At 43.0% G+C, this 25853-nt stretch overlaps 1 protein-coding gene across 8 annotated transcripts in view; it reads left to right on the top strand.

Annotated features, from left to right (window-relative positions):
- DUS2 (dihydrouridine synthase 2) overlaps positions 1-25853 on the top strand; it is a 1012599-nt gene that overhangs the window by 816523 nt on the left and 170223 nt on the right. For all 8 annotated transcript variants that reach the window (XM_077457206.1, XM_077457175.1, XM_077457217.1 and 5 more), the window contains one exon: positions 8670-8825. In XM_077457206.1, the coding sequence (XP_077313332.1) occupies positions 8670-8825 (156 nt within the window). The remainder of the gene's footprint in view (positions 1-8669; positions 8826-25853) is intronic.

The raw sequence follows: 25853 nt of genomic DNA, 5'->3' as shown, positions 1-25853 counted from the left end.
CAATGCTGCAAAGTGGAAATGCACTATACTATGCTTTCTATATGTGCAAGTATTTTATATGTGTATTACACCCCTATATACTGCACACGAAATAGTACACCTATACCAGTCCTTAAAAGGACCTTTGTGGACCTAGTAGCTAGTGATTTGCAGACTGTCCCTCAGTCCCTACACTGATAAAAGACAGCTGCAGAATCGTCAGCAGTCAAGTATAAAAGGCTTTCTAGATTTGAAAGAAAGTATATTATACGTGTACAACCTTATATACTGTACACCTATACCAGTCCTTAAAAGGACCTTTGTGGACCTAATAGTAATAGCTAGTGATTAAACTGACTGTCCCTGCTCTTCACAGCGTTCTGTCTCTACACTGACAAAAGACAGTTGCAGAATTGGTCAGCAGTGCACTCAGCAATCAACAGCACAGCAGTCAGCAGCAGTGCACCAGAACCCTATATACTGTACACCTATACCAGTCCTTAAAAGGACTTTTGTGGACCTAATAGCTAGTGATTTGTGTCACTACAGTCTGTCCCTTCTCCACAAAGCAACCTCTCCCTACACTGACAAAAGACAGAATGTAAAATGGCCGCCAGATCAGGTCTATTTATAAGGTAGGGGGAATGTCCAATTGTCCATGTGATGAAATGTTTCAATTGGCTGTCCTGTACCCCATGATGGATGTGTCATCATGGGTCAAAGTTCTTTCACAATGTAAACGTATATGTCCGCTGCACGAACAGTGCCAGAAGTCCGCCGGTTTGGTGAATCGCAAACATGCAAAATTCGCTGCGAACTGACCGCCGGGTAAACTGCAAGGCCATCCCTAATTATGATACAGGTTTTATATAGTGCCAACAGTTTGCGCAGCGCTTTACAACATGAGGGCAGACATTACAGTTACATTACAATTTGGTACAATATAATATATATAAGAGGCAATAAGGGTGGATGGAGTTGGATTCAAATTTCACCCAGGGCACCTTTTGAGTTTGGAATATTCCATCGGGCAATCTGAGAAAAGCGGGCTGCTAGAAAGGAAAACCATAGATTAGGCAATCCTAGGCCACCAATGGATTAAGATTTATCTAAAACGTGTCTAGAAAATCTAGGTCTTTTGTCCAGATAAATCTATTAACATCTTTTTGTAGATGGTCAATAAAGGTTTTTGAGATAGTGATGGTAGGGCTCTAAACAGATATAAGAGTTTTGGTAGCAGGGTCATTTTGACAGCCAGGACTCTTCCCAAAAATGAAATGCAAAAGGAACTCCAGACTTTAAGCAAGTTCCGAAGTCGGGATACACATGGTGGATAGTTTGCAGAGAAGATGGAAGACAACTATGGTATGATGTAGCTGCTGGGTATTTTGTCAATCCACCATTGGAATGGAAAAGACCCTCGGAGTGTCTCTCACACTGAGCAGTGCATACATTAATTGGGAGATCAGTAGATTTTGTTATATTCACTGAAAAAGAGGGGCAAATTTAGATAATATGGAAAATAAATTGGCTTGGGAGATTTGGGGTTGAGTCAAAAAAAAGCATAACGTCATACATGGAGAATTGAAATTGAGAAGAATCAATAGGGTACCCGGATATATCCGGGTGTTTAATAGTGATTGCTAGGGGTTCAAAGGCTAGAACGAATAATAAAGGTGACGGGACCCTGTCAAGAACCCCTGCCTAGTGTGAAAAAGAGTTGCAACATGGTAATTTGATTATAGTTTTGGGATGATGGTAAAGTGCCTGTAGACCCAGTAGAAATTCATCTTTGAAACCCATCTGTTCTCAATAAAAAAGGCTCCATAGAGGGACCTGCTTTTTATGGAGGTTAGCGTCTTGAAGAAAATTCATAGTCAGATGAATATTATCTGTGATAAGTCTATTCGGAATGAATCCTGATTGATCAAAAGAGGTCCGAGTTTCAATGATGTTATACAGTCTATCAGCCAAAGCACAACTAAAAATTTTAAGATCATTGTTAATGACCGATATCGGTATGTACTTTTGTGGGATTGAGTGGTCTTTAAGGGGTTTGGGCAATAGGGACATGTTAGCCAAGGCCATTTCGCTCGGGAAGTGATTACCATTAAGAATTTTGTTAAACATAGTGGTTAAACCGGGGGTTAAAATAGAGGCATAGTGTTTGTAGTAACTGGCGGTAAACCCATCTGGGCTCAGAGCTACCGAACATTTTAAGGATTTGATTTACTCCAAGTAATTCCTCCTCTGTAAAGGGAGCATTGAGAAATTGGAATTGAAAAGATGACAAGGAAGGCAGAGGAAGGGAGGTTAGCCAAGGACATCCTTAGGAAATAATACCATATTACCTTTGGCATTACAGAGTTTATATAGATGGGGGGGATGCAAGGTATGGTTAAGTTTACAGGTGAACATGGAGGTTGCCGTGTTGCTATGTAGGAGATATTTGGCTTTGGACCATCAGAGGGACTTTTCCACTTTGGCTGATAACACGGTATTTAACTCTAACCGTTTCTGAGCTATTAGTTGTCGATGAGATAATGTTGGGTTTCCAATTTGTAGTCTGTGTAATTTATCTAGTTATGTGGTTAACGTATACATTTGTTGTCAATGCTCTTTATTTTTCCTTGAGGAGATACTAATGAGATGGCCTATTAAAACTGCCTTGTGAGTGAGCCACTCACAGAGTACTAGGGGATATAGCTGGTGTGATCTCAGTATGGTCTGATAGCAGTAGAAATTTCATGGATTTGTGGTAATGGGATCCATAAGTGGAGAGTCAAGTGTAGGGAGTGTCTGACAAACCAATTAGAATAGAAGATAGGGTTACAATGTTGTGGTCAGACCATGGGCAGAAATGGATTTCAGAGTTAGTGGAGTTAGCTAAAATTATGGGGTTAAAAAAAAAGTCCAACTTGGCAAATCAATCATAAGGGTTGGAATAAAAGGTGTAGTCCTTAGCTCCTGAGGTATGTGAACGCAAGACATTGGTTAATTTTAAGGACTGTAGTGTTCTGGTCAGTGATTTGGGGAATGCTTTAGTGAAAAGTGAGGCAGTGCTCCTGTGTGAGGGTGGACCACAAGGTTAAAGTGCAGCCCACAAACATATGCGCTGAAGAATATCTTTCAAGGATTTTAAAGAAGGCCGCAAAAAAAGAAGCCTGTGCTATATTGGGAGCATGCACATTCGCAACCATCACCACCGCAATCACCTGCCACCAAACTCTTAATTATAAGGAATCTGTTGTCTGAGTCTTTATAAATGTGTTGTACCTCAAAGGGGAATGTGTTTTGTAACAATTTAGCTACCTCTCCAGATGTTGATGAGTACAGGGTATAAAAAGCCTGTTTGTACGTTCTGTAAAAGTAGGAAGGATGATTATTAGAGGCAAAATTAGTCTCTTGTAGTAATATAATTTGTGTGTCCAACCTTTTATAATTTGTAATGGCTTTCTTACACTTGTGGGGAGCATTAAAGCCTTGCACATTATGCGTAATGCATGGAATTACCATTGATAAAATTAAATCCCGTTAGGCTCATCTGAGGGATATAGTAGTAGAGGCAGTAATCTGCAAGAATTCTACACCACAAGGGCAATGCCCACCAAGGGATACCCTATAAAGTAAACTGCATTATGACCATAACAATTTAGGCTTTGAGGTATATGCTTCAGTAATTGAAGGAACATGAACATAAACTGTACCAAAAAAAATCCAGCATTCTGGCTTTGTGCTGGTACAACTTAGGGTAAGGTTGCAAATAGCCTAAACCTCAAACAGAGAAACTAAATATGTAAGGGTCGTACAGGCCGCTAACTCCAGGAGTCATATCCAAAGTTCCAAAAGAAGTTAAGATATGAGTGGAGTGGGGTGGCATAGTGTTGACATCTGCCAGCCTGGCCTACTGAGCCTAAAATTTTTGCAATATATGTGCATGTCAAGAGAGCAAATTACTTGAGACAGCAAAATATTGCAATATTGAGGGCCAAATGAAAACATCTTAGAAAGAGTGGAGGGAGTCCAAGTATAACCCCATTATTGACCGGTTGATGAGGGTCTTACCAGCCTTAAAAAAAAAAAGAAAAAAGGGGGTTTGTGTGGCATCAGTAAGTCTTTAGGCAGCAATGTAGGGGGATATTCAGGTGTCCTGACGCCGTTGGAGATGGAGAGATCCTGTCTTCTGTATATTCCGGATGTTTGCAGCTCTAGGAAGCAAGAATGGATATAGTCCACAGACTGTGGTATTCTGCAGGGAGGAACTTACAGGAACAGGCAATAGGTGGAGCACTGCCATCAGGAAACACAAGTGTATGGCAAACAGTTATAGTGCGCGCAGATGGAATATGATCCATCTTAGTGTGTAGGCTCCGGCGGACTTTTTTTACTCAAAAGTCCGGCGGCCTAAGAAAGTAGTTTTGCACACCAATCTGTCCACTGGACTTGCATTTCAGTGGACAGTATGGCCGTGTGTGTGCCAGTCCGCCGTACTTTTGAAATGAACGGACTTTTCCCGCCCAGAGAAAAGTCCTCTCATTTTCACTGCGGCTCCAGGTAGTCGGGGCCAGCGAAGGAGGCGTCGCTGGCCCCGTCACCTGGTATGGACTTAAAGGGGAATCCTTACGCTGAAAAATCGGCGTGGGGTCCCCCCTAGGTCCATATCAGACCCTTATCCGAGCACGCTACCCGGCCGGCCAGGAAAGGGGGTGGGGACGAGCGATTCATGTTCTCTGGACAGATCATTGTGGGCTATATTGAGTTCATCATGTCTTGTCTCCAAGCGGTCAGTATGGCCCCCAGAGCAGCAATCTTTTGTGTGAGGGTATTTGTCCTTTTATGCAATTCCGTTTGGAATTTGGCAGCTATTTTGCTATGGATGGACTCTAGACTTTTATCTAAGTCCTCTTTTGTGAGGGGGCTGTGTACTCACGGTCCTGCAGAGAAGCGGAGGCATCCTGTGAGAGCTATGATGAGGGAGAGGCATGGCTGCCGGCGCCATCTTGTGACATGCTGAATCTCTCCTGTGTCCGCAGCAGGTAGTTAGTAATAGACATCTGCGTGGTCTGTGGCGACATGCACAGCGTGATCCTGGGGCTGTTCGGGGTATTTGTGGTGAATTTTGTAGAGTCCTGGCCCCAGGAAGCAGGGTAAATGGTACTAGTAGTGTGGAGCTACTCAAACATGCAGCCGTTCCTGTGGAATTCGCACATTCACCCCCCTGTGCCAATTCTATTGTGGGAGAGAGATTGAAAGGAAATAATCTGAGTTGTGATCCCGACAGCATAGCAGGGATAAATAAGTAAATATGCAGTAGAAGGGTGGCAGTAAACGGACAGTCTTGTAAAGGACATCCAAACCGAAAATGCACCTAATCCAGGGACGTGAGTCTCCCAATTCGTAGGAGAACAACCCACTCCCCAGATAGTAGTACAGTTATATTAAGAAGGCAACACATTAACTATCGAGGTAAAAACATAGCAACCATAAAACCAGAAAGAGCTGAGCGGGTAAGCCGGCATCCATAACAGAGTCAGGGTTACTGCTGTTCAATCCAATCCAATAGCAGAACTCAGCAATGACAACTACATTGACATTAACCTTGATAGCCCTGTAGAGTAAATAGTACTGAGTCGAACTGTAAATCACCAATGGGCTGACTCATAGAAGTCGGCACCATCCCAGCTGTCAGGAGAAACAGATAGAGATCTAAGATGGATCCAGGAGGTCCATACCTATATCGAGTAAGCAACTTGGAGAAGAAAAAGTAAATCTGTCATATGAACATCCCACATCAAGGTGAGGTCAGTAGCATCAGAGAAGAACCTTGCCTGTAATACCGCTTAGGGACGAATTCTTCTCTCCTAGGAGATCAATAATTATATATACAAGTAACCAAAGAGAGAAGACAGGTGCCCCCACACACAAGTACAGTAACAGTGTTGATGTGCATGTAAAACTATAAAAGGAAGTAGGCATTAACTTAAGTAAAGGCAGTTGTCTTACTTGGATAAAAAAAACCTGAGAAAGAAGATGGATCATTAAATTTCTTCTGATCTTCCCAAACCCAAGCTAGACGAGTCGTACCAGCAAAGAGTAGGAATAGGTCCTATATGGCTAGTAGATTTGTGGATCAGTTTATGGCAAACAAAGTAATGCGGTTAATTGTGTCCACCAGGGGCTGAGACAGATGATGAAGCAATTTGTGATGCAAACCCGGCAGGCACCAGGAAAAGCAGGTGTGACCCCTTTATAGAATGTTCAGTGGGCAAACCAGGGGTCTATTCAGAGCTCATTAGGAGAAGACCAGATCAATCCTCAGGAGAGGTAGGCCGTCGGTCCCTGTAGTCAGTAGATGCTGATCTGGACCTTGGGTGTCTGAGACGCAGAGAAAGAGGGCCAGATCCCGAAGGCCACATACGGTCATCAGGAGGGTCCAACCAGTTCAGAACATCAACCGGGTCTTGCTCGAGGAAAAGGAAAAAAATCAGGCAGTTGATCTGGAACTGACAATATAAATTTCTGGTCCTCTCAAGTCACCTTGATGCTAAAGGGATGACCCCAGATATAGGAAGCACCAGCCTGGCATTGGGGTGGGGGGGCGCAGGGGCCCCAAAGCACCAAACCCCCATGTTGAGGGCATATGGCCTGGTATGGTCCAGGAGGAGGGGGGCACTCGCTCGCCCCCCCCCCTTCCTGACCTGCAAGGCTGCATGCTCGGATAAGGGTCTGGTATGGATCGTGGGGAAAACCTCACACAAAATTTTGTCAGGGTTCCTCTTCACGATTCTCAGCACACAAGTCGGATCATCTTGATCCGACTTCTGGTGCAACTTCTATTCAAATTAATAGGCTCCCATATGGAACCATTGATTTTGAATTGAGACAGAGAAACACGACTGAAAGCTAGCGTGGCTAAATACGAATCGATGCCAATGCAAAATGCGAACAAAATTGCGTTTTTAACAATGCTTTTTTTTCCTATTGCCGGTCCTAGCTTTGCAGCTCGTTTTTTAAAATGCCTGTGGGCATGAGGCCTAAGACTGTTCTCTGTTCAGAACTTTCAGTCTGTGTAGGCAGTAATTCCAAAACTTGTTAGATGCGCTAAAAAAGTGCCCCTGGAAGACGTCATCTGTGTAGGCAGTAATACTTTACTTACTGGGTGCATATTATGCATCTTATTTAATAAGACCTAGGCTGTATCCTTTTTGAGTGATATGACTGAATAAGCAATGTAAAGGGAAAAAGCTATTTAAAAGATGCACAGACATTTTACAGGTGTTATGAACTACAAATGCATCTGCCTCTTTACATTTCTATTATATGGGGGCAGGGGAATGATTCATTTACAGAATATATCATCATAGAAGTGCTGTATACAATATTTGTGCTTTCAGTTCAGGTAACAGAATGCTACAAGGACATTGCATTTCTGACGAGATCAACATTTCTGTACTTGCTGAAAATGTTATTAGCCCAAAAAATGAAGCTTAATGCAGCCACCACATCTAATGACTGGTAAGCTGCAATAAACTATAAAAAATAATGCATTTTTGTTCTTGTTGTTCTTAGGTACAGTAAATATCATTTAATCCATTTTTGTGTAGTTTAAGCCCTTGTACACACGGTCGGACATTCCGACAACAAAATCCCTCAGATTTTATCCGACGGATTTTGTCCGAAACTTGTGTTGCATACACACGGTCAGACAACGTTGTCGGAAAATCCGATCGTACGTAACGTGACGGCGTTATTTCGTTACGACGGGACTACGTTCAGGCTAGTAGCCAATAGCTTTGGTCTAGGAATTTGATCTGAGCATGCGTGGCACTTTGTCCAATCGGAATTCTCTACACTCAATCGGACAAAGCCTGATCGGATCATGTTGTCGGAAAGTTTTATAGCCCAGCTCTAAAACTTTGTCCGTCGGATATTCCGACGGAAACAGTCCGATGGAGCCCACACATAGTCGGATTATCCGACAACACGGTCCGATCGGACATTTTCGTGTGTACAAGGGCTAAGACTACTTTCTCACTGAAAGCAGTTTTCAGGTGTTTTATCGCTACAAATAGTGCCTGTAGACTGCCTGAAAGCTGCCTCTAATGCCTCCTCAGTGTGAATGCTTGCAGGACGGGAAAAAAAGTGCGGCAAGCAGCATATTTGGGGTAGTTTACAGTGCTCCTAATCCGCGCCTGAAAAGTGCTTCGGAAGAGCTTCAACACGGGCAGTTTTAACCCCTTCTTTGGCCACTAGCGGAGGTTAAAGTGCCCCGCTAGCAGCCGAAAAGCGCCGCTAAAAGCTTTACCACTAGTGCGGCTACAGTGTGAGAGTAGCCTTATGCCTGGGGCCATTGTTTAACTGGGAGAATTTTTTTTTCCCAAGACCAAGGTTTTGTCCTATCAAGGTTTTGTGTTTTTTTACAACACTTTATAAGTAAACACAGTATTTTGTGTTATTGATCGCTGTTTACCTAATATCATGGTACTAGGCTAATAGGCCGAAAGTTTCTCAGATGCTAAAATGCTATTTTTGCTCAGCTGTAGTAGTCTAATTGGGGTCCTTACATTAAAGCTGAGAATAGAAGGGTAGGCCTGCTTTAAAGGTTGTCTCTTATATAGGTCTAAGTGTAGGTACAGCACTTTAAGACCCCATATATGATTAATGTTTTTTTTTTTTTTTTCTAAATATAGTGAAATATTTGGAATGACTACATTTTATGAAAGTTGTACATTATCTCGAGAGGCCAGGAGAGAATCTTTAAATATCATAAGTCAAGGGACGTTAAAGGTTGATGATAAAAATGAAGAAATTGTTGATGCAACACAGTTACCTGTCAAGTTTGAAAAGTAAGTGTCTTTCTCAAGGCAGAATTTTGCACGTTGTCATATTCAAATTATTATATGACCTGTCAGGTTTTGTTACAGTATATATTTTTCATTGACTATCCAAGAAAATAGCAAAGCTTCCTGTGCCAGAAAATTGGAGTGCCATGCATCACATTAGCACAATAGACCTTTTTTAGACCTGTGCCACAGCAATGCATTACTTTTAACTGTCAATTCTGCGGTCTTGCAATGCTGTACCAAAATAATATGTATGCCCTTTTTTCTGTGCTATAAACAAAAAAAGACAGACAATTTTGAAAAAAATGTATTGTTTGCTTTTTGTTATAATACCTATTCCATAAAAAAAATGTAAAAAAAAACAAATGTCTTCATGACGTCAATTTAGGCCAATATGTATTTTGCTACATATTTTTGGTAAAAGAAATCCCAATACACATATATTGATTGGTTTGCACAAAAGTTTTGTCTTCAAGCGATGGGATATTTTTATCTTTTTTTACTAGTACTGGCAGCGATCAGAGATTTATAGTGGGACTACGATATTGCGTCAGACATTCTGATACTAACTGACACTTTTGACACTTTTTGGGCACCAGTGATATATGCACTATCGCTGTACTAATGGCATCGGCTGGGAAGGGGTTAAACATCAGGGGCGATCAAAGGGTTAACTGTGCTTTGCTAGGGGGAATGTAATTATAGTCTTCTGCCTCTTTTGTTAATTCATAACAGTATTTGCTCCATTTTTAGAATGAAGCAAACACTGTTTTATCTCTGACTGTTACTGTGCAAAACTGAGCTATGTTTGTAATGTATCACTTAACAGTGTAAATGTTTCAAAGTTGGTGCTAAAATTCCACCACTTACAGCTCAGTCTCAGGTGGGTGACTAGGTGTTACATCACATCACATCAGCAGTCGCACACTTAAAACCACTTCGACCTAGAGCCTTTATAAGGTACTCAGGCACTTCCTCCTGCCCGTTACAAGGATTAATTATTTGCAGGACAGTGTACATCTGGATTACCACATCTCCCATTACCCTTTCTCCCAAACTCCACTTAATAAGTACCCCACCGGGGAATATCCTCACTTGTAGCTTTGGTGGAGACCAGGAAAAACAGGTGTTAACTCTAAACAGCTGGCAAACATTTAGCCCTGGTTCACACCAGTACGTCTTGTCATGCGACTTGACAGTTCAAAGTTGCACGACAAGTGGCACCTCATTTGCGGCAATGGAACCGTTCAAATTGCTGTGACTCAAGGTGCAGCAACTTTGAAAAAGGTTCCTGCACTATTTCTGTACGATTTCAGTGCAACTTGCATTGATATCTGTTAAATGAAGTTGCACAGTTATCAGCAAGCTGCACATGATATCGCACTGCTTTGAAGCTGTGCTGAAGTAGCGTGAGTTCAAAACTGCACTGGTGTGAACCGGGGCTTGCTCTGCCAAAAGCCTATATAACACTTAGCCTTTAGAGTGACAATGTATACCTTGCACCAGAGCAGGAACTGTTCTTAACAACAGTTTCTGTATGCGATTCTAGCTCTTTTTTGGGCACACAACAGGTGGTCTATTTGGCAAAAATATGATTCTCTATATCTGTCACAATTCCTCAAACAGATTATGACCTTAATCTGTCGGTTGGGGAGGAGTCTTTCAGTCATTGGCAGGTCAGGGAACATGGTCAAAGGAAGAAGCCAAAATCCCCATCAACATCTTGGAAATCAGAGTTGTCAAGCACTCTTCAAAAGGGATACCTATGACAGACCCAACCAGGACAGGGACTTTTCGAGAGGATTAGGGGCAAGCTTCCTACCCACTGATTATGGCCCATGGAGAGAGCAGATCATTCTCCAATGACAGACAACAGTGTAATGAACCCCGAGAGCAAGGCTTGGATTAATTCTCTAAATAAGCTTCCCTTCTGGAGTGGATGGACAGGTGTAATATTAATCCTGTACAGGATAAAGGTCAGAGGGAATATGGTGGCCCTCCTGCAGGCTGGATTGGAGAGGTTTCTTCACTTTGGGACAGAAATATTTATCACCAATATCCCTTAAGAAATATATGAAGATAAATGAATTCCACTTTTTCAGACTGCTGGAATATTGTAGGAGTTTGTCTCATAGACTGTTGCCAGATAGTCTGAGGTGGGGTTTGTTATGTGTTTATTGTCAAGTAGTTATTTCCCATTGTTCTATTGTTTGTCTGTCTGATCATCTCTTGGAGATGAGATTAATCATGTGACAACTTTAACTTGTTACCAAATTATTGTGAGATGTTGTTTGTTGATTAACTTACTGTTTAATTAATTTACTGTTTTGGTGTTTGAAGTTTGCATAATGCTAATATCCTCAAGAGAGGAATGTCCTTCTGTAGGGTAAAGTATGTGTCTGAGTTTCAATAAACAGTCATTTCTTTTGGTTCTATCCCAATGTCTTGTCTGTGTATGATGCTTGGGGTAACAGTGCTGGTATTAGCTCTCGGTCTGCTGGAACGACTTGGAGGGCAGGAGGCACTGTTTTGCAAAAGGAAGCACCTAATCAGAGTGCCAAAGCAGTTCCCTCACAATACCCTTTTTCAGGTAGTCAGAAAATGCCACCTCAATGGCATATATCAACCATCAGACTCAGTTCAGGCTATGAACCGCATGGGAATCACATTGGAACTGCACCACATTCCTGTTCAATTCACATGTGATTCAGTGTGGTGAAGTTTGAGCCCATTCATTCTGAATGTGCTCAAATTGCAATGCATCACACCAAAGCATGCAGCCATTTTGGAACCGCACTGCAACTAGATTGCATGGTTGTTTTGTACTATGTGATCCAAGGCCATTAAAACGCATTGCATTTGCAACCTGTGTTTGAGGTGTTAAGATTGCAATGACACCCAATGCGGGTCACAAAGGCAGTGAGATTTGAATGTGGTGCTGGAAATGCACACAGATCACGCCATTTCCCGCACCGCATTAGTGTGAACCTAGCCTCAAGGGAACATGAGGAGCCTGACTGCCTTGGAGGAAGCAAACCAGATCCTTCTCCTGGACAGAAACTCACTGTCCAGAGATTTCTGCGATCTACATCCCAGGAGTGGACAATTGGCAGTCGGATTATATCAGTCGCCACAGCTTGGACAAAGGGGAATGGTCACTTCATCCAGATGTGTTCAATCGAATATGTTAAAAATGGGGTACTCCATACGTGGACATCCTAGCCTCCAGATACAATAACAAACTACCTCTGTATCCATAACCGGGGATCCTCTAGCTCTAGCCTCAAATGCCCTATTTATCTCCTGTCTCACTAATTTATGCCTTTCTTCCAACGAGTATTCTCCCTTGCTTGCTCCACAAAATAAAGCAAGAAAGGAAGACAGTGATTCTTCTGGCACCAGACTGGTCCAGAACAACCTGGTTCACACACATACTCAGACTTCTGGCAGACAACCCATGGCCACCTTCTAACAGACCAGATCTTAATCCCCCTACTCCACTGTGCTTCAAAGTCTCCAACTTTAATGGCATGGCTGTTGAAACCCAGGTCCTAACATATAAAAGGGTTCTCACCCTGGGATTCCTACTTTGCTAAAAAGCAAGAAAATCTACTTATAGTAAGAATTTATTATCATACCTGGAATCTTATTTCACCTGCTGTGAACATAGTCTTTTTTTTGGTACAATCTTTTTTTATTGAAATTTTTGTGAAATGAGAACAACTGTAATAATCCCACGCAGGGGATGTAAACAGTAAACATGACATGGCTCAGCTTAATAGTGCGCATTATGCCACGTACACGCGACCGGACTTTCTGGCAGACTAGGTCCGACGGTCTTCCCAAATGACTTTTCAGCAGAGTTCCAACGGACTTCAGAACGGACGCTCTTGGCCACACATGATCACTCCAAAAGTCCAACCTTTTAGAACGCTGTGACGTACAGCACGTACGACGGGACTAGAAAAAGGAAGTTCAAGACCCAGTACGCCACCCTTTGGGCTCCTTCTGCTGATTGCGTGTTTATCTCGTGTTAGTAGAAGTTTGTTTACAGACGATTCCTGCTTTTCAGACTCCAGTTTATTCCAATTGTTTTACTGAGGTTCAGTTTGTGCTTGTGGTGTTTGTACCTGGTTTTCAGTGCGTGTTGGTCAGTTTGTACCTGTATATCAGAGTATGCTGGTCCACTTGTTCCTGTTCTTCAGCTTGCTCTTTACAGGCCTTGCTGTTCTTCAGTGTGTTTGTTTAAGTTCGTTCTGACCAGCCGACCGTTTTGAAACCATGGTGCATGGACATACTCGTTCTCGAGTTCGTGCTGTGTGGGGACTTGGTGTTGGGGTTAATACTTTGGCCCGAGCCTGGTCCATGAACAGGGCAAGTAGGAGTTCATGGACCAAGAACTGGTTACTCCAGCGTGACCAATTCTCGCTCATGCCTTTGCTTCGTGAGATCCAGGAGAATAATCAGGAATTATCTCAGGATGACGGACCCCATTTTCTCCGCTTTGATGACCCCTTATATCAGCAGGCAGGATACCTGCATGTGAAAAGCCATCACTCCGGAGCAGAGGCTAGTAGTCATGTTGCTGTACTTGGTGACTGCGAGAAGCCTGCAGGACCTCAAGTTCTTGACAGGCATCTCCCCCCAGGCTCTGGGGATCATTATCCCAGAGACCTGTTCTGCCATCATTCAGGTCCTACAGAAGGACTATATTAAGGTATGTTTTATCTTTTAACATTACATTATATGTATTTAATGTTTGCTAATGTATTGTATTTATTTCATCATTACCTAATTACCATGATTGGAATATGCTGTGAATGTCCCCTTTATCCTCATGCATTCTGGAAGCTTTTTTAAGACTACTTTTTTGGCCTACATGCATATTTGCCTTCACTAACCTCCCCAGCATGCTATCCTGAGCCCATATACACCTATAGCCTAGTCCCTTTAACAATGTATATTGTCAGCTCCATTGTACTACTTTCCCCCGAAACACCCCCTAAAATGTGTCCAAATGTATAGTGTGTCCTTAAATTAATTTCTAACCCTCCCCCACCCCCTAAAATGTGTCCAAATGTATAGTGTGTGCTTAAATTAATTTATAACCCTCCCCACCCCCTAAAATGTGTCCAAATGTTATGTGTGTCCTTAAATTTATTTATAACCCTCCCCACCCCCTAAAATGTGTCCAAATGTAATGTGTGTCCTTAAATTCATTTATAACCCCCTCCACCCCCTCATACAATTTTATCAATGGGCCATCAGAGGGGGTGAGGAATCTGATAAGTGGACCTTATATTTTTGTCTTTTTAAATACGCCTTCAAATAAGTGTTGTGCAAGAATGTTTTTGTGTAATCTGCTTGCAATGTTATGTGCAAAATTACATATATTTTTTTTTCTTGTTTGACTCTACAGTTTCCTTCAACGCCACAGGAATGGCAGACTGTGGCCTCCCATTTTGCCGACCATGGGGACTTTCCCAACATTGGAGGGGTGATAGATGGGAAGCATGTACACATTGTGCCACCACCCCATTTGGGGTCTTACTATTACAACTATAAGGGGTTTAAAAGTGTAGTGTTAATGGCTGTGGTGTTGGCACAATGAATTCATGTATGTGGATGTGGGGAAGAATGGCCGGATGGAGGAGTCTTCACCCAGATGGAGTTCTACCAGCGTCTTCAGACTGGTGGCCTGACATTGCCACCTGATGTGGATAACATGGAAGGTCTTCATTGCACATGAAGTCTTCGTTCTGGGCGAGCACCTGATGAGGTTGTTCCCCCAAAGGACACTCAGCCTGGAGTGGCGAGAAGAGTTGTTGAGAATAATGGCCAGCCGGTTCCGCCTATTTCTGACAGTAATTAATATGGCGGACCACACAATAAACCACATCATCCTGTGCTGTTGCATCCTACATAATTTTTTAAGGAAACATTCTCAGAATTATCTATCATCAGTTGGGCCTGAGGCCGCACTTATTCCTGGATCTTCCCTGACAGGCCTGGATACTGGCCGTACTGTCTTGGCACCCCAAACTGCCGTGAAGTTCGGTAGAGATATGTCAATTATTTTATGGGCAGGGGGGCCATTGCAATGCCAGAAAATGTTTAAAATGTATATTAATTAAAACATTTTTTTATGATAAAAGCTAGAGATTGATTTATTGCTTGCTTTTCTTTTTGGCTGTCTCCTAGGTTCTCCTTGTGGTGCCAAGTGGATTTTCCTTTAGTAAATAAGCCCCATTGTCACTGTAAACACAAAATTACTTACAAAACTGGTACTGAGTATTGAAAGAAGAAGCCACACATTGTTGTCTTTTAAAATGTTTACTCTGTGCACATTCACACGTGCGTTTTTAAAATCTGGTTAAACTTTATTTTTGCTTTTTCACAATTTTTTGGGGGTTTTATATTTTTTACTCAATAATTTTTTTTTCACAATTTTTATTTTAATCATATTATTTATTTGTTTATTTTTTTATATATTTTTTTTAGAAACAGGCATGTTTTAAAACATAAAATACACATGTCTGGAACTAACAATGTTTAACATATAAAAACTGAAGGCATTATCAGACATTATAGTGTCAAAAATGTCTTGATATTGCCTTCATCAGATGGGGTGGAAAAGCCAAATTTTGAAGATGCACACAAATTGGGAGTCTAAATGGGTAATGTCAATATGTGCTATCTCCCATCATGGGAGATCAGTGGACATGTTTTGGGGGTGCAATCCCTACCTCTCACCTGCTAGCGTTACGAGGAAGGGGTTGCACCCACAAAACACGTACATTGAGATCCCCTGATCGCAGATAGCACATGTTGACACACTGTGTTTGGCATGAAAATTTTAAAAAACTTTAAAACCAAGAATGTGATCATCTCCAAAGGAAATAAAGAACATAATCAATTTAGTTTTAGGGGAAAAGGGATTATATTCTCCCCAAAACATTGATCGTGTTCTTCATTTCCTGCTGCATGATGTCCAGCCGATTGTGCATTGCATCAATCTCCCCATTCCAGGCCATGATCTTGGCAATGAGGGTTTGAGCACTGGCACTTTTAAATGGTTTGCCGCTTCTCCTTCCACAACCAGAACATCACCTAAAATTGATGAAAAAAAAAATGTTTTTAGAAATGTGCAGGCATACATAGATTACCTTAAGCTGGGGTGTCAGACCCTCACCTGGTGGGGTGCCCACTTCCTCCACCTCTCCCTGCTCCATATCCTCGGGGGGGGGGGGGGGGGGGGCTGGGGCTTAATTCCCATTCACACTGGCGAGGTCAGGGGTCCCTGGGATCCTGTTGTCTGAGTCTTTTCTCCCCTATGAGAATGAAACAAAAGGTATACTTAACACACAGATATTTGAGTCCAGAAATGGGAATATAAAACATTGCTTGTTAGTGTGTACAATTGTCTGTTTGGGAAGAGATCCAAGTTGAAGACATGATTCCAATTCCCTTTTAAAAAACTGCAATACTTACCTTTTTTGGCCAAGTTTCACAGATGGAGACACCCCAAGTATCCCCTGAAGCACCTGTGTGGGTTACCCTAAAAAATGTTCTTTAGTGTCCCACACTTGTGAGTCCAGCTGTGTAAACAGCTTCTGAGTGTCCTCTCCTTACAGTCCACTAAATCAAGTTTGCAATTCATTCTAGTTTCCAAGACATCTACACAACAATATCCTGAACTTCTTTTAATAGGACAAATTAGCATGACCAAAATATAGGTATGACCCTGTACCAATACGATGTTTCCTACAAACAATGTTTTCTAGGAACGACTGCCCACAAACATGAATGTAGCCATTTCAACTGTACAGTAGTAAAGAAAATCACACGGAGCAGCATGCAATTATTATAACTGGAACACATGACAAGTACTTACTTTTTTGAAGCTCCTTCTTGATGTTGCGATACTGATCCGGCTCCCTCAGTTTTATGTCGGACCATCGCTTCTTCAACTGCTCTTTTGACCGGCGTACCCCAAACTTCTGCTCCAGGGTGCTGACCACAGTTTGCATGATGTTATCCTCTTCTATTCGGATGGGTGTATGGACCATGTTTCCCATCATAATCCTCCCATCTTAAAATCTCTACTATTTCCTCAAAGGCCATGTTGGTGGCCTTCAAACTCCTCCTGGATCCGGCTGTTTGTGGCTCCGTGACCAGTGGCAGGCAGAAGGTGGCTGGGCCCAGTAGGAGCCTCACATAATCACAGGTGCCTCACCTCCGCCTTACCACCAAAAGGCCCAAGAAGGCGACAATTGACAGAGGAGGCATCACTTGCCCTCATTCAGGAAGCCAGCCAGTCCCTGAGGAGCCCCTCCCCCAACGCTGAAGAGGCCTATGGCTACTATCTGGCCACCAGGTTGGTGGAATTGGAGAAGGGCCAATGCCTCCTCTATGAGGGGAATTTTTGCTGAGGCCCTTCAGAAGAGGTTGAAGGGCCAGCTCACTGAAAACAGCCATATATATGAGCGAGCCCCTACTCCTCCTCCTCCTGCCACAAGTCAACCACCAGGAAGGCTGCAGGGAAGTGTGGAGGGAAGGCTGCAGCGAAGGGAAGAAAGTGATGGCCTGGATTCAGTCTGGTATGACAGAAGACGCAGGCTGTGGTAGTACCACAGCCTGGGCACAGATATGTCATCTGCTGCTTGTCCTGATCTCTGGGATTCCTGGACCAGATTGTGCTCCCTATTATATGGACTCCTCAAGATCTCAATTTTGTTTTCCAATGACTTGATGTGTGCCCTGGGGGCCAAAAGGCTTCACAAATTCCAAAAGATTCTCCAGTGTTACCTTCCTCTTTATTTTGTTAACCAAAATAAATGGATATTTCAAAAATGAGAAAACACATAAAAAAAAGAGGGACCAGTGGGAAAGACAAGTAAAAGAGAGAAAAAGAGAAAAATTAAAAAGGGGGGGAGGGAGCAGTGGAGTAAGGCTAATTTGGCATCCTTACGGGGGGGAAATATGGAAGACAGTTGAAGACCGAAAACCCTTGACCAGAATCCCAGCAGACGGGGGCAAGGCCACCAGATATGACGTTCATCTCCATGCTGACCACAGCCCCTGAAACATCTATCGCTGCAGGATGGGATTAATTTAGTGATATGGGTTGGAACCCAATACCAACAGAGGAGCACCCTATAGGCTGCCTTTAGGGTAGCCGTGTTAAAGGAGAATTTTGCAGTATTAGACCAGGCTTTGCGCCAATCCACTGGGTTGATGTGGGATAAGTTTCGCTCCCAATTGAGGACATAGGACAATGAGTTTGGGGTCCCGCTTGAATTGAGAGAGGAGTAAATCAAAGATTTAGTACCTGGAGAGTGTAAGCACATTTGTTCAAAGGCCATTTTCTGGTAGGGAAAAGTATCATTGCGTCTGAGAGAGGAGATTCTCTGTCATAATTGAAGATAGCGGAAGAATTCCACTGAGGGAGCTTCATGAGCCTCCCGGCTTAAAGCCCACAAGGGGAAGGTGCGAGTTCCAAGAAAATGTCGGACCTGGGAGAATCCATGGGCTGGCCACCAGGAAAAAAACATGAGGTTGTTCTAGGCCGGGTGGGAAACTGGGGGTTATTTAGGAGGGAAGAAAGTCAGAGGGACAGGGACATGAGCCCACCGGAGTACCGAACCGTGTCCCAGAGTTTTAAACTATGGGCCATCAAGGGGCTGAGTGAGGGGTGACGCATTTTAGGTGGGAGCCATAAGAAATCAGAGGTGGGGACCAGGGCACAATTGCGGATCTCCAGGAGAACCCAGAATGGAATATCAGAGGTAGCTTGGAGCATTGTAAGCTGGGAGATTTGTGCAGCTTGATAGTACTTAGCGATGTTCGGGAAGCGGGAAACCCTGGGACGCTTGTTGGCCCAGATAAAGGAAAGAAGCTTTTTCTGGAGGAGACGTATGAAAATGCAGGGGTCCGGAAAAAGTATAAAATCTTTGGGAGGACAGCCATCTTGATGGCATAGATACGGCCAATCCAGGACAAGGTGGGGAACCTCCACGATATCACGAGCTCCATGATGGTACGTAACAAGGGATAATAGTTTGCAGAAAACGGAGGAGTAAGATTGGGGCCAGCTTCGATACCCATATATTCTAAAGTGGAGCCAGACCAGCGGTATGGGAAGGAGGATTGGAGGTGTGCAACCAGGGAGTTTGGGAGGGAGATGTTCAGGGCCGTGGTTTTAAGGGGGTTAATCTGGAGCCCTGAAATGGAGGCAAAGCGGGTCAGGAGGGATTGTATATTGGGTAGGGAGATAATTGGGTTAGTAAGGGTCAAGAGAACATCATCCGCAAACATTTGCCTGCGTATGGGATTCCATTAATGTTTGGGTCAGGTTTGAGAGCCATGGCCAGGGGTTCAAGGGCAAGGATAAAGGGAGCAGGGGACAGCCCTGCCATGTTCCTCTGGAGATGGGGAATGGGGGCGATAAGCAGCCCACATAGCGGACGGTGGCCAAAGTGGAATAGTAGAGTGCGGTCAGCCAGATGAGAACCGAGTCTCCAAAGCCCCAACTTTGGAGCACGTAGCTTAAATAGTCCCAAGAGAGGGAATTTAAAGCTTTGTACATGTTGAGCGAAAGAAGAAAACCTGGGATTTTTCGATGGTGCAGCAGAGAAATCAGGTGAACTACTGTCTGAACATTGCCCCCAGCGTGGCGACCGGGCACAAAGCCCATCTGGTCTCTGTGAATCAGAGAAAAAAGGTATTTATTAATGTGTGAACATAGGATATTGCCCTGTAATTTCATATCCTCATTCAGCAAAGAAATGGGGCAGAAAGCTTGAGGGTCATGGGCTTCTACAGTGGTTTTCAGGATCATGGATACATGTGCTGATAAGGAGTCCGGGGATGGCAGAGCTCCCGGTTTCATATTGTAAAGAATGCTGTCAGGTGGGGGAGCAGGAGGGAGGAGAATTTCCGGTAATATAGGCCGGAGAAGCCATCTGGACCTGGGGCCTTAGAGAGTTGAATGCCTTTGATGGCCTGGGCTACCTCCAGCTCGAAAGTGTCCGCATTAAGAGCAGTGTGAGCTGCAGATGAGAGAGGGGGAGATGCAGGTCACAGAAGAAGGCGTCTGCTAAATCTAGTGGGAAAGGGGGGGGGGGGGGGTTCTGTACAAAGTGGTCAGAAAATCAGCAAAGGCTGCTTTAACTTGCGTCTGCTTAGAAGTAAGATCACTGCCGGCTGAACGGAGGCGAACCGGCTTGTGGGCATGGCCCATGGCATTGAGTTTTCTGGCCAGCATCGCGTCTAGATTGTTTGTGTAGGAATAGAATTTTTGCTTGGCCGATTTCAAGACTTTTCCAGCTCTGTTAGTAAATAATAAATCCAGTTCTGCGACAATGGTGTCATGAGCCTTCTTGTTAGCGGGGGTAGGGTTGGATTTCCATGTTGCATTAGTGGATACCAGGCGGGCCTGGAGTTCTTGAATCTTATTTTCCCTATCCCATTTGCGAGAGGAAGCAAGCTGAATACAATGGCCCCGCATGGTGGCCTTGTGGTCTTCCCACAAGGAGATAGCCGATGTCATGGTGCCTACGTTGTCTGAGAAGAAGAAATTGAGTAGAACGGCTAGGTCTGGCTTAAAATTGTTGTGCCACATCCAACAATAAAAAAAAAGTTAGAAAAGAAAAGGGAGTTCCCTGATGGTGTATTTTTTAGGCACGTACACAAAAGAATATATAGAAAAATACAACATTTATTTAATGGGATAAAATCATGCCAGGAAGAAAAAAACGGCAATATACAGAAAGTAAATTATCCATACATGTTATCGATATAATTAACCACAGTGTAAGTTTCCCTACACGCTCCGGAGCCTTGGGTATCTCCTTCTTCAGAGGAAAATATACAGTATGGAGTACAATTCTATTGAGATACAAACAGCAGATCATTAGAATAGTAGACTGCAGCAGTTTTCGTATAGTTTGAGTGCCAGTGATTCCAAAGGAAGGCAACCATACATGGGAGGGTGTGTAGCAGGACAGCGGCACTCAGGTGAGCGAAGGCTAATGGCAAATTGTCCGGTTGAGGTTCATACAAGGATGAGCTGTAATAGTGTCAGCATGCCCAAGAAGAGCAACCCACCTGTCCCTAGGTAGGGTAAAACAGCAAAACAAAAAAAAAGGAAGAAAAAAAAGGGGTAAATGGAGGAGCCAAACATTAGTCAAGGTTAATAGAGGGGGGAGTTTCTGCACCTACCGTCACACACAGTGGATGGTAGGAAACCTAAACCAGAAAGTCCAAGGGTCTCTTTAAGATAGGGTCAAACTTACAATTCCAAGACTCATCCCGGGTCAGAGCTTGGGGTGCCAGTTGCGGATGAGGTGCATGCATGGGAATGCTTATGGCTTTTCGCTGACTCGCAGTTGCGGCCCGGGAGGTTGGTAGCAGGGTGGGGAGGGGCAGAGTCGGCCGGGCTCTGGTTTCCTTCGCTAGGTGGCAAGAGATGAAGGGATTCCAGGATTGCTTGTGCTTCGTCCAGAAGGTAGGGCATGGGTGCGGCCCTTATAGAAAAGGGAAAGTTTGAAGGGGAAACCTCAAAGATACTGAATTTCATGGGCCAACAGTGCAGAGTGAAGGGCTTCATCTGTCTCCTCTTCATGATTGAGGACTGGGAGAGCTCTGCAAAGACTTGATAGTGGTTACCTTGGAATACTAGGTCAGGTTTGTCCCTGGCTGCTCGCAGGAGGGTTTCTTTAGTTCGGTAGTAAGTGAACTTTATCCCAATGTCCCGGGGTGGTCTTTCTGATTTCTTAGGGCCAAGCATACGATGGATGCGGTCAAATTCCAGCCGACCAATGGGAATGCCAGGCACTAGCTCCTGAAACAGTGCTGTTGCTGTGGAAGTGAGGTCTGTGATCGTCTCAGGGATGCCCCTGAGACATAGTTTCCCTCTGCGGTCCCTGTTCTCAAAGTCCTCCAGAGGTGAGCAGCTTCTAGTTCATTTTTCAGGTCGGTGATGTCCTGCTCGTGGCTCTCTAGGACTGTGGCGGCCGCATCCATTTTTTCTTCTAGATCATTAGTGCGGGAGCCGAGCTCCCTGATCTCCTTGGTGAGGTGTGTTGCAAGTTTGGTGGTCGCAGCTATAAATGCCGCATGCAACATGATTTTGAAGCGTGCCAGAAAGTCGGCATTGCTTAGTGCAGGCTGTTGGTGCAGAGCCACTTCCAAGGCATGACTTGTGGTATCCTCAAGGAGAGAAGGCTGGAAAAGGTCTGGGCTCGAGGCGAGAGCTTCCATGATGGCGTCAGATGGGGAGGCCGCAGGAGGATTCCGGTCCGCCAATTTAGCGCTGGAGGAATGGGTAGATCTCCTTTCCATGTGGTGTGTGAAGCTGCGGGGGACAGGAAAGGTACAGGGGAAGCCAAGAGTGCCCTCAATATCAGTAGTAATGTGGCTAATGTGTCCGGGTGGCGAGGAGCGAGCTTACCGAGCGGCCATCTTGGTTCGCTGCTCGCACGCGCCTCCCAGACCTAAAGCTGGAACGTAGTCCCTATTTCCTATTTGTCCTTTTCTTCAGGTACTTGCAAAGGGCACCCTGTTTTAAAATTGCTTGCTGGAGCCTATGCTCTGAAACAAAGTTTTCAACTTGAGCTCTCACATGCACCAGTTCTGTTGGGGCATCTCGGATCTTTAAGCACCAGGCCTCTGTCATCAAATTATGCAAGGCCTCTACCTGTTCTGTTCATACTTTTTACATTTTTTACCAGATTGACAACCAAGCTGTCTACTCTTGTCACTCCTATCAAACCTAAGGGCTTTGGGATCACAACACTCCTTTTTATGAACTTTTCCATTCTTTGGACTCTTTGTTTTCCCTATAGTGGGTATATATATATGTATGGTACTCATTTTATTTTTATAGTGCTGCTAATGTGTAGGTACTGTGTTTAGCGGAATTTTGAGATTGTACCTGCGCATATTTTATTTTATTTAATTATTTATGATTATTATAACAGCAGCTGTATACATAGAGAGATATTTGTCCTTGTACAGCGCTTGGATCGGTTTCATGACTTGATTGTGTGACTGATAATTTGATTTTTTTTCAAAAAAATTTTTTTTATTATTATTTTTTAAATGATTATTTTTTTCAAAAATATTTTTTTTTTAATTATTTTCTTTTTTCAAAAAGGTTTTTTTTTTCAAATTTCCTAATTTTCATTTTTTTTCTAAAATTTTTTTATTCCAAAAGATTTAAAAAAAAATTTCTAAAATGATTATTTTAAATGATTATTTTTTTCAAAAATTATATTTTTTTAAATTAACCACTTCAGCCCCGGACCAATTGTCAGCCTAAGGACCAGAGGTCTTTTTACAATTTCGAATTGCACTGCTTTAACTGGTAATTGCGCGGCCATGCAATGTTGTACCCAAACAAAATTTGCATCCTTTTCTTCCCACAAATAGAGCTTCTTTTGATGGTATTTGATTGCCTCTGCGATATTTATTTTTTACGATATAAAAGGAAAAAGACTGAAAATTTTAAAAACAATATATATTTTCTACTTTTTCTAAGAAAAATCTAATGAACTAAATTTTAGTCATACATTTAAGCCAAAATGTATTCAGTCACATGTCTTTAGTAAAAAAAATGTCAATAAGCGTATATTTATTGGTTTGCGCAAAAGTTATAGCGTCTACAAACTAGAGTACATTTTCTGGAATTTACACAGCTTTTAATTTATGACTGCCTATCTCATTTCTTGAGGTGCTAAAATGGCAGGGCAGTACAACCCCCCCCCCCCCCAAATGACCCCATTTTGGAAAGTAGACACCCCAAGGAAATTGCTGAGGAGCATGTTGAGCCCATTGAATATTTTTTTTTTGTCCCAAGTGATTGAATAATGACACGAAAAAAAAAAAGTTTACAAAAAGTTGTCACTAAATGATATATTGCTCACACATGCCATAGTTATATGTGGAATTGCACCCCAAAATATATTTTGCTGCTTCTCCTGAGTACGGGAATACCACATATGTGGGACTTTTTTGGGAGTCTAGCCACGTACGGCACCCAGAAAACTAATCACCGCCTTCAGGATTTCTAAGGGTGCAAATTTTTGATTTCACTCCTCACTACCTATCACAGTTTCGAAGGCCATAAAATGCCAAAATAGCACAAACCCCCCCCCCCCCCAAATGACCCCATTTTGGAAAGTAGACACCCCAAGCTATTTACTGAGAGGCATGTTGAGTCCATTAAATATTTTATATTTTGCCACAAGTTGCAGGAATATTAAAAAAAAAAATTTTTTGCACAAAGTTGTCACTAAATTATATATTGCTCACACATTCTATGGGCATAAGTTAAATTACACCCCAAAATAAATTCTGCTGCTTCTCCCGAGCACGGGGATACCACATGTGGGGGACTTTTTGGGAGCCTAGCCACGTACGGTCCCCTGAAAACCAAGCACTGCCTTCAGGATTTAAATATAAAACGCTACCAAAAAAAACTGTTAGTGATCGCAGGGATCAGGCCTGACTCTGCGAAAGCTGCAGTTATGTGTTTAGTGTTTTGTAAGTGACAGTGATCCATTGATACTGCACTTGGGTGGGCTGGGCGGAGGGGCAAAATGCAGGTGCTAGCAGGTATCTGGGCTGATCCCGCTAACAATGCGTTTTTTTGGAACCCTAAACTGCTGGGGACGCTAGTATAGATCTGATCAGATCAGATATTGATCTGTTCAGATTCTATACCACTACGGGAGGTTTATGCTTTGCGCGTGGGTGTTAGCGGTACTGGCACTAACCTAGCACTGCCTGGGGCGACGCAGACCCTGACCCTAAAACCTAATTGATATCACCTGCCGGGTGAGCAGGGGATTAAACCTTTATTGGGTAATAAATGGTGGGTGCCCTGATGCTATAAAGCAAAGTAACTAACCAGAGTCACCCGTAACACTTATACGGTGATCACTGGTGAAAGGGTTAACTAGGGGCAATCAGGGGCTTAAAATCTTTATTAGGTAGTATATGGGGGTACCTAGCGCTATAAAAACCTGGCGGTGAACCTAAAAAAATAACTAGCTACCTAGCGGCACCAGTGACACTAATGCAGCGATCAGAAAAACGATCGCTTAGTGACACTGGCAAAAGGGGGTGATCGGGGGGGGGGGAGGATTTGTGTGCCTATGTGTACCTACATGTCAGTGTAGTGTTTGGTGCACTTACTTTCTCTTTTCTCCTCGCAGTCCGGTCAAAAAGACCGCCCCGAGGAGAATGACATCACTTCCTCCCTGCCTGTGTTTACAATACACAGCGGGGGAAGCTTCTCATTCGCCAGGAGTGATCGAGAGGGGATGGCCAGAAACCAACGGCCATCCCCTCATCCCGGATCGCTCCGATCAGACACCCCACCCGCTGGAATGCAAGCACGTACATGTACGTGCTTGTGCCTGTCGGTGCCATTCTGACGACGTACATTGCCATGCGGCGGTCCTTAAGTGGTTAAAGAATTTTTCAAAAATGATTTATTTTTTCAAAAATGATTTATTTTAAATGATTTTATTTTTTCAAAAATTTATATTTTTTTTCAAATTTCCTCATTTTCATTTTTTTTTTAATTATTTTTTTTCTAAAATGATTATTTTTTCTAAAATGTTTTTCTTAAAAAAATTATATTTTTTTCAAAAATTATATATTTTTTCTAAAACGATTATTTTTTCTAAAATGATGTTTTTTTTTTTCCAAATTTTTTTTTTTTATGTTTTTTTCTAAAATTATTTTTTTTTCAAATTTCCTAATTTTCATTTATTTTCTAAAATTATTTTTTTTAATGATTTTTTTTTCTAAAATATTTTTTTTTTTAATTATTTTTTTCGAAAAATTTTTTTTTTTCAAATGTCCTAATTTCATAATTCCCCTCAGAGCTGTGTGGGACTAGCCATAATTCCCCTCAGAGCTGTGTGGGACTACCTATAATTCTACTCAGAGCTGGGTGGGACTAAATATAATTCTCCTCAGAGCTGTGTGGGAGGAGCTCTAATTCTCCTCAGAGCTGTG

The sequence above is a fragment of the Lithobates pipiens genome, unplaced genomic scaffold (genome assembly GCF_037356315.1).
Source record: "Lithobates pipiens isolate NorthernLeopardFrog02 unplaced genomic scaffold, aLitPip1_a1.2 Scaffold_10, whole genome shotgun sequence".
Classification (NCBI taxonomy): Eukaryota; Metazoa; Chordata; class Amphibia; order Anura; family Ranidae; genus Lithobates; species Lithobates pipiens.
The sequence above is the reverse complement of the archived record's forward strand: the minus strand, read 5'-3'. Positions and strand labels throughout refer to the sequence as shown.